Source organism: Stenella coeruleoalba, assembly GCF_951394435.1.
Source record: "Stenella coeruleoalba genome assembly, chromosome: 16".
In the NCBI taxonomy this organism is placed as follows: domain Eukaryota; kingdom Metazoa; phylum Chordata; class Mammalia; order Artiodactyla; family Delphinidae; genus Stenella; species Stenella coeruleoalba.
In genome coordinates, this window is record NC_137162.1 from 65,610,838 (window position 1) to 65,623,743 (window position 12,906).

Consider the following 12,906-nt stretch of genomic DNA (forward strand, 5'->3'; position numbering starts at 1 on the left):
TCACATTATATAGATATGTATCCTTATTTAATCTTTTCACTATTATAGAATATTTATTTCCAAATTTTGCTATTGTAAGTAAGGCTGCAGTGAATATCTTTGCATATAAGTTACAGTTCATATTTCCATATCCTTATGAATGTTTTTAAAGTGAAATTAAGTTATTGGGGATTTTTAAAAATCTATTCTAATTGCATAGGAGAAAGAACACAAACATTAAACACTGACCACAGATATTTATCATGTTATGATTAAGCACAAAGCTCTACTCCAGGAAATTCCTTACAGAAACTAACATAATGTAGGAGACTGTTTGTCGTAAAGAAATTTAATACATCTCTAGGGCTTCCCTGGTGGCGCAGTGGTTGAGAGTCCGCCTGCCGATTCAGGGGACGCGCGTTCGTGCCCAGGTCCGGGAAGATCCCACATGCCGCAGAGCGGCTGGGCCCGTGAGCCATGGCCGCTGAGCCTGCGTGTCCGGAGCCTGTGCTCCGCAACAGGAGAGGCCACAACAGTGAGAGGCCCACGTACTGCAAAAAATAATAATAATAATAATACATCTCTAAAACATGTATGCTGCTGCCTCTTTCTTGGCTCCAGGTAGATCCCCAGCTGTTAGCTAAGGTGGAAATGATTTCTTTTGTCAGTAATAGCTAAAAACATTAAATGCTGGAAGTAATAGAACATAATATATGTTTTGTTGCAGATGTTTTTAATGCCCATGTAAATAACGAAGGACAGACAATGCAGAACTATGGGTCCCGAGGAGTATTCTAATAACAACTTTAGATGAAGGGAATAATTGCATTTTAAATACTTCTTCAGATTTACCTAAAAATGAAATCTAAGGCTTCTAACCTTATCATAAATTAAAGGCAATTATTTCATGTACCTTTTCATGTCTGGAAATTCCTTTACTACTTCTTCTGTCTATGCTAAAGTAGTTAAGGTTGGAACATGAAGAAACTCTTCTAATGGTGGAAGCATATCAGAATCTACATGGCCTTGGTCGGAGAAATGGGACTCAATGCAAATAAAGTCCGTGCCTTATAAGATACTTGCAATCTCAATATTGAATTGCTCTGATCTACTTACTCTTTGTTTTGCTATTTCCATTTTTATCTCATGCACGTTTAGTGCCCAGATCCATCATGCAAACAGGACTTGTTGGCCTACCTGGAACAGATTAAATTCTACTCTCACCAGCTGAAAATCTGCAGTCAGGTTAAAGCTGAGATCCAGAGCCTGGGAGGAGAGCTCATCATGTCAGCGGTGAGTACTGCCCCAGACTTACCCCACCACGGGTGGAAGAGGCTTGAAACAAAGAAGCTACACCCCACCTTACCCCACCAAATTGTTTAGGGCCATGTAGGTTAGAAGAAACTCAACTGGAGTATCTAAAATTGCATGAAACTAAACGAGCAAGAAAGCTTGCCAGATTTCTTAAAGAAATGTTAAGTCAGTATAGCTTGTCTTTATTTACTTCAGAGATTTTACAGTGAATCAGGTTTGGTAAGCCCCTTGTATAAGAAATGGATGTGAATTTAGAGCATGGTTTTCTGAATTGAATCCTCTAGTTTTTTAGAAAAATAAGGGCATATGTAATTGCAAATCAATGAAATAATTGCTTTATTACTATTAATTAATATTCACTTTCTCATTATTCATTTTTATATCATAGAAATTCAGGTCTTGAAAACTGTTATCTCCAGATGTAATTGTACCAGTAGAATATGATAGAATGTAAATAGGTTTAGAGGAACCTTCATAAATTCTTTGGTGACCCTGAGTTTCAAATTGCTATAAAATGACCATCGTAGAAATAATGTCTACCTATTCTACTCATCTTTTAATAACAACAGTAGATCATTTCTCTAGAGTGGGTCTGTAATAAAATGATATTTGATGTCTATATTGGATTCAGTTATCAGTGACTTTGAGAAGGACATTGACCAAGATTATAAATTTAAGTTAAAGTGAAACATCATGAACATTCTAGGAACTTATATTCATGAGGACAAATTTTTTAAAATGATAGCATACATATAAATGTGTAAGTCTGGGAGCTCTTTAGCCAGACTTTGGTCTTTCCCCCAATGAACTAACATTTTTCAAAAGAACATAGTTGCAAAAACAAAAGCAAAGGGAATTCCTCGGCAGTCCAGTGGTTAAGACTCTGCACTTTCACTGCCGAGGGCCCGGGTTCAATCCCTGGTCAGGGAACTAAATCCCGCAATCTGCACAGTTGGCTTAAAAAAAAAAAGAAAGCAAAGAATTACCATCAAGGGTAGGTGGCTGGGAACTAATCCTTACTGACTATCTCTTGCCTATATTTTGTCTCATTTAATCTTCACAATAACATACCAGATAGATTGTTTAGTTGTTTGTTTTATGTTCTTTAAAACTTGAAAAAAGGAAATTTAGAAAGGTTAAATAGCTTCCCCAAATTCCTATTAGTAAATATCAGACCTGGGGGTTTACCTTCAAAGGTCTTGCCTTCTCTGTTCAGGTGGACAGGCTTGAATCTATGATGAAACTGAAAACCAAAAATTAAAAGTGAATAATTTGGAAATTATGTCTAAGTAATTATTAGAGATAAAAAATTAGTTTCCTTGATATTCAAATTGTACAAAAACAGTAATGCAAACCAACATAACCTGTGCTATATTGGTTCCCTATCATTTTTCAAAGGAAGATGCATTTTAAGTAGTCACTGTCTATCCACACAGACATGTGTGTGGGTATATGATTCCATGTGTGACTACATATATGCATATATACAAACAGAATGCATATACGTATATAAACATTTAAAAATATTGTATCTTTATTTTGGATTATTAGATACTCAGTCTTCATTTTCTCACTTAACATTATACTACTTTATTTTTATATTTTTAAAATTCATTTATTTTATTTATTTATTTTTGGCTGTGTTGGGTCCCCTTTGCTGTGTGCGGACTTTCTCTAGTTGCGGCGAACAGGGGCTACTCTTTGTTGCGGTGCACGGGCTTCTCATTGCGGTGGCTTCTCTTGTTGCAGAGCACGGGCTTTAGGCGTGTGGGCTTCAGTAGTTGTGGCACACGGGCTCAGTAGTTGTGGCTCTGGGCTCTAGAGTATAGGCTCAGTAGCTGTGGCACACAGGCTTAGTTGCTCCAGCATATGGGATCTTCCTGGACCAGGGCTCGAACCCGTGTCCCCTGCATTGGCAAGTGGATTCTTAACCACTGCGCCACCAGGGAAGTTCCCATCATACTACTTTAAATGTGTAAAAAATATGTTTATTTGTATACCCAAGCCTGTCATCTGTTTACTTTCCTCAGTTTCTCACACTCACCATCATTCACAAGGTCTAAATCCATATGAATTTTCTTTTCCAATTATATATTTACCTCTTCATGTTGTCTGAAGCTAAGCTTTCAAAAATGTTGATAGAAGTTTGGCCTATACATTATGTTAAAATGTATTACTGTTAATGGTCCCTCCAAATATAATTTCCTCCAGATGTACAAATTGAATTTTTATCCCTTCCTGTTTGATATGACAATTCAAATTCATGAACTTTACGTATTTTGCAGATAGATTAAGCATGAACCATTTAGAATCCATTATTTACAATTTAAAAGCTGTCATTATATAAAATGAAGAATAGCATTGCAAATCCAAAGCTATTTTGTCATCATTTCACCCACAATTTTGCATTAGAAAAAATAACTCTGAAGAAAGGGAGCATGTCATGCACCTTTTTACATGCCTTACTGCCATCTGCTTGCAGGTAGATCCTGGAAAGCTTATAAAATACATTTAATTTGTGTGTGCCAAAGCACAATTGCTTTATTCTCTCTGTGATCCTGAGTTCTCGTCTTCTTTCTTCTTTAAATTGAGAAGAGGTTCTAAACTAAACCATCATTTTTCTATGAGGTCTTCTGAAAAGTAATAAACCTGATTGTAAAGCAGGGAAACCCATTAAAAATTACAGAAATTTGGTATTCAAAACTACACTTTTCAAAGTTTGTATTCCAAAATCACGTTCATGAAACATTACTTTTAACAAATATATTTGGTTAGAAGGAAATAGGTATGAATGGAATGCATTTCTGGAGTGAATGGGCAGAATGTATTCTGGGTCTGGAGTGTCAGGGTTTAGGATAAAGAAGCTGAGTTCATAACATAAAGGAATTTGAAATCATTCTCATAATAGACCATTTAATTAAAATAATTTTCCAATGATTCTTATGTCTATCTGCAAGCATTTAGCCTGAAGTTACATATTTTATTTATAACGAAACCAAAGTGTAGTTAGTCCAAAACTCCAGCCGTGAATTGAGCATCCTCTCAGTACCAGGCATCTGAGACCATCTGGGAGATGCAAAGCCTCCTTTAAGATCCTCAAATATGTGCAGAATTAATGTACATAAAATATACCTAAATATTCAAAAATGACTTCAAAATAATGTAATAGGCCATATGATAGTTGAATGAACAAAAGCATATGGTAAGAGGTGAAGGAATAATTAATTCCACTGATGTGGCAAGTGAACAAGAGAAAGCTCCAGAAAGTGGTTTGACTCTAATTTGGTCCTTGATTAATAGGTAAAAAAACAAAACAAAAAAGCTGTATCTTTATGAGGGAAGGAGGGGAAATGGATTTGAGGTAGATAGAACAACTGAAGTAGAAAGATAGAAATAGGGAAAGATGAGGATTTTTATGGAAATATCAAACAGTCTGAAGTGATTGCAAACAACTAGGTCTGTTGGTGTGTGTTAAGGGGGGTGGGAAATAGAAGAGAAGCTTTAAATGAAACTGAGAGTGTTTCTAAAGGATCACTAACAACATTTCAACTTTATCCTGTAGGCAATTGAGAGTAATTGAAAAAGTTGAAGTTTGAAATAGGTATAAACCAATATATGTATTTGGAAGTTAACATTTTTTTAAAGAGTTCATACCTAACCTTTTATTTTTATTGAAGTATAGTTGGTTTATAATAATGTATTTGTTTCAGGTGTACAACATAGTGGTTCAGTGTTCTTATAGATTATATGCTATTTATAGTTATTATAAAATGATGGTTATATTTCTCTGTGCTGTGCAATATATCCTTGCTTCTTTTTTTGTTTTATTGAAGTACAGTTGATTTACAATGTTGTGCTAATTTCCACTGTACAGCAAAGTGACTCAGTTATACACATATATACATTCTTTTTTTAATATTCTTTTCCATTATGGTTTATCCCAGGAGACTGTATGTAGTTCCCTGTGCTATACATAAGGAACTTGTCTATCCATTCTAAATGTAATAGTTTGCATCTAGTAACCCCAAACTCCCAGTCCATCCCTCTCCCTCTCTCCACAAGTCTGTTCTCTATGTCTGTGAGTCTGTTTCTGTTTCGTAGATAGGTTCATTTGTGTCATATTTTAGATTCCACATATAAGTGATATCATATGGTATTTGTCTTTCTCTTTCTGACTTACTTCCCTTAGTAAGATAATTTCTTGTTGCATCTGTCTGCTGCAAATGGCATTATTTTGTTCTTTTTAATGGCTGAATAGTATTCCATTGTATATATGTACCACAACTTCTTTATCCATTCCTCTGTCGATGGACATTTAGGCTGTTTCCATGTCTTGGCTATTGTGAATAGTGCTGCAGTGAACATTGGAGTGCATGTGTCTTTTTGAATTATAGTTTTTTCTGGGTATATGGCCAGGAGTGGGATTGCTGGATCATATGGTAATTCAATGTTTAGTTTTCTGAGAAACCTCCATACTATTCTCCACAGTGGCAGTACCAATTTACATTCCCACCAACAGTGTAGGAGGGTTCCCTTTTCTCCACACCCTCTCCAGCATTTGTTATTTGTAGACTTTTTAGTGATGGTCATTTTGACCAGTAGTAGTAGTTTTGATTTGTATTTATATGTAGTTTTTTATATTTTTTATGTAGTTTTTTATATTTTATATTTATATGTAGTATATATTTGTATGTAGTTTTGATTTATATTTCTCTAATAATTAGTGATGTTGACCGTCTTTTCATGTGCCTACTGGTCATCTTTATGTCTTCTTTGAAGAAATGTCTATTTAGGTCTTCCGCCCATTTTTTGGAAAGGGTTGTTTGTTTTTTGTTGTTGAGTTGTATGAGCTGCTTGTATATTTTGGAAATTAAGCCCTTTAGGTCACATCATTTGCAAATATTTTCTCCCATTCTGTAGGTTGTCTTTTTGTTTTTTTTTATGGTTTCGTTTGCTATGCAAAAGCTTGTAAGTTTGATTAGGTCTGATTTGTTTATTTTTGTTTTATTTCTATTGCCTTGGGAGACTCCTTGTATCTTATTTATTTTATACGTAGTAGTTTGTACCTCTTAACACCCTACCCATATCTTGCCCCTCCCCACTTCACTCTCTCCAATGGTAACCACTGGTTTGGTCTTTATGAGTCTGTTTCTGTTTTGCTATATTTATTCGTTTATTTTTTAGATTCCACATGTAAGTAATAGCATTCAGTATTTGCCTTTCTCTAACTCACTTATTTCACTAAGCATAATACTTTCTTGGTCCATTCATGTTTTTTTGTGCAAATGGCAGAATTTCATTCCTTTTTACTGCTGAATAATATTCCCGTGTGTGTGTTTGTGTTTGTGTGTGTGTGTATGCATCTGCATGCTACATCTTTATTTTACCAGGGTGGTGATAGATGGAAAGATGAGGGGCTGGAAGATAGAAGACTCTTCAGGAATGATTTTTTTTAAAGTTTGAGAGCATTAACAGTGAGAACCCGGGTTAAGGCAGTCTTGGTGAGAATGGAGATGTATGTATCCTTGCAAGAAAAAATTCTGAGGTAGAAATGATTAGAATCAATGATCTATTGAATTTTAAGGATGAAAAAGAAGGAATAATTAAGACTTACCCCCAATGTTTTGAGAGTTGTTAGCTTTCATAGTTAAAAGTGGCATCATTAGCCAAAAGCTATACACAGAAGAAAGAGCAGATCAAGAAGGGTAAGGCAGCTCATTCAGGTTTTAGTCATAAGTGACTTAGTCATAAGCAACTAAGAGGTATCCAAGGAGAAAAGTCTAGGAGAAGTTGGGTATATGGTTTTGGAACTGAGGAGAGAGGTATGAAGGAGAAATAGATGGGATCATCCAGTGAAAGTATGCTGAATAAGACCAAAAATAGCTAAGACAGATCCAGAAAGAATGTTTTTCCTACACATGTTATTCTAATGTGCCTGTGTCAGACACAGAGACTTAGTTGTAGTCGTTTAAAGAAATTGGGAGTTTACTATCTCCATAAAAAAAATAATAATAAATAAATCCAAGAATGGGCAGTTCTGAATGTCAGCTTCACAAAGTCATCAGGGAATCAGGCTCTTATGTCTTTTGCTTTATTATGCTTGGCTTCTGGTTTCCATTTTTATTAGTATCAAAATATGTCTTCTCTAACTCTAGTAGCTATGGCATTTGTATTCCAGACAGTAAAAATGAAGAGAAGCAGAAGCAAACATTCCTACATCTTTTTTAAGTCTCTTGCAAATGCTTTCTCTTACATATTATTGCCAAGACTTCAGTTATATGGCTATGTATAACTGCAAAGGACACCACAAAATGTAAAATTTGTTTGTTTGTTTCTGTGTGTTTTAATCTAGGCATGTTGCTTTCCCCAACTAAATCAGAGTTTTGTTTCTATGAAGAGAGAATAGTTATTGGGTGACAACTAGCAATTATACCATATCCCTCTATTATGACAAAAGTCACAGCACTACTCGTATATATTCTAATTATCTGCTTTTTTATACATTTTCTCCTTTAGACTATAAAGTCCATGAATATTTTTGAATGATTGAAGATACAATAGCCAGTAACTAGAAACACAGAAAATTCAGGTTAACTGAGCCTTAAAGCACATATTGGATTTTACATTTATAAGGTATCTTTACATCTTTTCTGAAGCAGGATCAGTAATATGGTGAAAGCAAAAATTAGGCCATAGTGGGCTGAATACTGAGTATGCAGTAAGAGAGAAAAGATAGTAGCTTACACTAGATTTTCCAGCAGTTTGTAGTTGAAAGGAAGGAGAAAGTCGGGGTTGGGGAAGAGACTGAGACAGACTTGGGCAAATGGAATTGCTGGAAGCTTCTTCTTATTACTTTTTTTTTCCCTTTTTTTTTTGTTAGCATTTTACTTATGTACTTTTTAAATGGTAGTAATTGAGCAAATGTTTACGTAAAGAGCAAAAAGCCAGAAAAGAATGAATCTGTAAGGATTAAGACTGTAACTGATAGAATAAAATCTTAAGCAAGGGAGAAGGAGTAGAATTAAGATAACAGGTAGAAAGTGTAGATTTGGAAAAAAAGAACTTTTCTCCTGAGCAACAGATACAGATAAATGAAGAGAAATGAGGATATAAAAACATTTAGATACAGATGAATGAGGATATAAAAACATTTAGACACAGTCATTTTGGTAAAATGGGAGCAGTAATTTCCCATTAAGATTAAGACTTGAGTGCTCTATCCACAGTTTTATTTTGGCAAAAGAACAAAGTAAATATGTCCATATATTCAAAGACTTTCCAGTATTGCTTAGAAGAGAAAATAATCTAAGTTAATACCAATGATTTGAGATAGTAATCAGATATACTGTGTGCTAGACATTATTCTACCAGTGCTGAGCTCCAGGACATTGCCTGGATTATGCAAACTGACTCAGCTTCATTTTATCCTTCAGTCACATGAAAAGGAAGCCTTCCGATGGCTATCCTGTCTCACAAAAAGGGGGAATATATAAAAGCTTAACTGAAAAAAATGATAGCGAAACACAGTGAAACCATGTAATTAAACTTACTGTTGCAGATCATTTTCCATAGGCTTCTTGACTTATTAATGTACTAATTAGGAATACATTACAAATATAACTCTAAGAAGATTAAAATGTACCTGGGTTACCTAAGGGCATTCCAATAAATTATCTGTCAATCGTTCCTCTAGCGTCCTTAAGCATGGTGCCAAGTGCGGAAGCTATTTTACCTTGTGAAAGGAGTCTTGCTATAAAGAAATAAATATTCTTATCTTCTAGCCTGTGTGTGTGTGTGTGTGTGTGTGTGTGTGTGTGTGTGTGTGTGTGTATATAAAGTTTAAGAGAAAAAAATCAAATAATTAAAATTGTTTTAAATTCTTAAAATTACTCTTTCCCAAAGTGTTATGCTTCTAGGCTAGCAATTAATTACATAATCACCATGTTTTGTGCATTTCCTTTAATGTGTGTAATTGTGCTGTCTTACCCTGAGCAGGTGTGCCAAAGCCACAATTTTAAAAATTGGATAAATAATAAAACTAATCAGTCGGGGGGGGAAGATCAGCACGATGGAAAATTTGCCAAACAACAGCACTTCAGCTTTAGCTGAAATCAAGGGGCAGTGCGCATTCAACTAGGAGTGATAGGGAACAGTAACAATGCAGCTATTGACTGAAAGAGCCACTAGGGCCTGAAGAACGCAGGCAATGGATTGCATACAGAATGATTTAGTAGGTTAATGTGCTTGCCATGTTAAGACATTAAGGGAATTAGTTAATGAGCTTTCTGAACCTGCTGCAGTCATTGGTAGTCATCAAGAACACTGGGAAAACTAAAAGAAGATTTGGAAAATCACCTGAAGTATTTAGAGATTTATAGAAGGACTAGGAGATGTATGAAATGGAATGGGGAGAGATGAAAGAAATGACGAAGGGGAGAAGGGCGAGGAGAAAAAGTAAAGAGAAGGAAGAAGACACCTGGCCAATAAATTTAACTCTCAAGAATGTTGGGAGTTTTCAGTTTGTTTTTAATGCTGAATAGGAGGGAAATGGAAGTAATAGACCTTAGTAATTCAAAGAATATATTTTATTTTTTTGTTTGTTTGTTTGTTTTGTTTTGTTTTTTGCGGTATGTGGGCCTCTCACTGTTGTGGCCTCTCCCGTTGCGGAGCGCAGGCTCCAGATGCGCAGGCTCAGTGGCCATGGCTCACAGGCCCAGCCGCTCCGCGGCATGTGGGATCCTCCCGGACTGGGGCATGAACCCATGTCCCCTGCATCAGCAGGCGGACTCTCAACCACTTGCGCCACCAGGGAAGCCCAGAATGTATTTTAAAAACAAGAAAGGGTGTGGGGGTATTGTCTTTTTTTTCTTTTCTTTCTTTTTTTTTTTTTTTTCCTTGCAATGTAGTAAAGTAGTCTATGAAATTCTCTTGGTATTTAGGTAAGCTGATATCACAGTGGATTAGATTTTCTTGATTGTGCTATGCATCTGGTTGTAATAACACTTGAAGGAATCTTATAATCTCTTCATGTTATAACTAACTCAAATTAGCTCTACAATGAAATAGGTCAAGGACTTTCAATGACTTGCCTTAGTGCATGACAGTATCTAACAGCAGAGTCAGGGCTAGAATCGAATTCTCAAGTTCTTTACTCCATCACTACTGAAAGTAAGCTCTGTAGCCTCCGAGTGGGGTTAGCGGCAAAATGGCAGGAGGTGGTCTTGGTATACTCAGCTGGGATAGTTGCTGTGGACATCAAGAGATAAGGAATTATTTTTTAATTGGGGTATAGTCATTTTACAATGTTGTGTTAGTTTCTACTGTACAGCAAAGTGGAGTTCCCTGTGCTATACAGCAGGTTCTTATTAGTTATCTATTTTATACATATTAGTGTATATATATATATATATATATATATATATATATATATATATATGTCAATCCCAGTCTCCCAAAGATAAGGAATGGTTTTAATAGAAAGATTTGGAAAACACTGACTTGAACACAGTATTAACTGATAAAAATGATGATTTAATGTTCTCAGATTTTTAAGAAAGCCTGACCAGAACACATTCTTCATCTTGAACATGAGAAGCTAACAGGAGGGAAAACTACTGGACTCCAAATTAGGAGACCCAGATTGTAGTCTAGATCTCTTTGGGTTTGTTTCTTTATCTATCTCTTAAACTAAGGTTTGGAATTAAATGAGCTCTATGGTTCCTTCCAAGTCAGAATTTCTGATCTTATTCTCTTTTGTACTGAATATTTAAATTTCTTTCTCATTCCATCTTCTGTATATTCTGTGGCTATTTTATTTGTGATTATCATGGGGATTATGTTTACCATCCCAAAGTTATGACATTTTAACTTGAATTTGTAGCAGCTTAAATTCAATAACATACAAATTCTTTCCTCCTTAACAGCTCTATTCTCCACTCCTTTCAGTTGCTGATGCTACAGAATTACATTTTTATACATTGTGTGTCCAAAAACATAAACAAATAAAATTTTTAATGCATTAGTGTCTTAAATTATGTAGAAAACAAAATGTGGAGTTAAAAACCAAAAATACATTCATACTTACTTTTAGACTGATAATTGCTTTTTTAAAAAAAATGTTAGCTTCTTAAATCACATGGAAAACAAAAAGTGTAGTTGCACACTATTGTTAAAATAATACTAGCTTTTATAATTGCCCATGCATTTACCTTTACTGAGACCTTTATTTCTTCATACAACTTTGAGTTACTCTCTAGTGCCTTTTCATTTCAACCTGCAGGACCCCTTTTAGCATTTCTTTCAGGGCAGGTCTAATGGTAGTAATGAACTATTTCAGTTTCTGTTCACCTGGGAGTGTCTTAATTTCTCCCTACTTTTGAAGGACAGTATACTGGATATAGTATTCTCAATTGACAGTCTTTCTTTTAGCACCTTGAATATATCATCCCACTACCCTCTGGTCTTCAAAGTTTACAGTGAGAAGTCTGATTATTATCTTATTGAGGATTCCTTGTAGTTGATGGGTTGCCTCTCTCTTGTTGCTTTCAAAATTCTCTTTTTGTCTTTGTCTTTCAACAGTTTGATTATAATGTGTCTGGAAGTGAGTCTCTCTGTTCATCCTACTTGGAGTTTACTGAGCTTTTTGGATATTTATGTTCATGTCTTTCATCAAATTTGGGAAGTTTTCAGTCATTATTTCTTTAAATATTGTTTCTGCCCCCTTTTCTCTCTTCCTCTGGGACTCTCACAAATGGGTATGTTGGTCTGTTTGGTAATATCTCACAAATCTGTTAGGCTCTTCTTCACTTTTCTTCAATCTTGTTTCTCTCTGCTTCTCAGACTTGTTCATTTCTTTGTACTATCTTCAAGGCTGCTGATACTTTCTTCTGCCTGCTCAAGTTGGCCTTTGAATCCCTTTAGTTAATTTTTCATTTCAGTTATTGTATTTTTCAACACCAGAGATTCTTTTTGGCTTCCATTTATTGATATTTCTGTTTTGTTCATACATCATTTTCTTTCTCCATATCTTTCTCTAGTTCTTTAAGTATCTTTAAACCAGTTGTTTTAAAGTCTTTGTCTAGTAGATCTGCCATCATGTCTTTCCCAGGGACAATTTCTGTTTTTTTTTTTCCTTTGAATAGAACATACTTTCTTATTTCTTTGTATGTTGTGTGCTTTTATGTTGAAAACTAGTCATTTGAATGTAATTTTGCAAATCAGATTCTCCTTCTTCCCCAGGGTTTGCTGTGTATGTGTGTGCTTGCTTTTGGTTTTTTGTGAGGTCTTTTGTTTTGCTTTTTGATTATTGCAGTCTATCTCTGTGTCAGTGATCAGCCTAAAGTGTAACCTGGCGGTCTTCTCAGGTGTTTTATGAGCCTGTGCCTTCCCCTGGGTATGTGCAGTGACTTTCTAATTCCCCATGTATTTGTGGTTAGTTTTGAATGTTCTAATCTTCAGTATCTGGCTTCCAAAAGAGGAAAGAAAAAAGAAAAATGAGGGTAAAGACAGGTGCCCCAGAAGTCACTTGAGCCAGAGTGGAAAGGGCTTATAACAATGAGGGTAGGTGCAACAGTGGCCTCTGCCGCTTTGTCTGTACCTTTGTGATGAGAAGCA

At 35.4% G+C, this 12,906-nt stretch overlaps 1 protein-coding gene across 13 annotated transcripts in view; it reads left to right on the top strand.

Annotated features, from left to right (window-relative positions):
• CTNNA3 (catenin alpha 3) overlaps positions 1-12,906 on the top strand; it is a 1,677,393-nt gene that overhangs the window by 1,622,421 nt on the left and 42,066 nt on the right. For all 13 annotated transcript variants that reach the window (XM_079899786.1, XM_079899790.1, XM_079899787.1 and 10 more), the window contains one exon: positions 1,138-1,272. In XM_079899786.1, the coding sequence (XP_079755912.1) occupies positions 1,138-1,272 (135 nt within the window). The remainder of the gene's footprint in view (positions 1-1,137; positions 1,273-12,906) is intronic.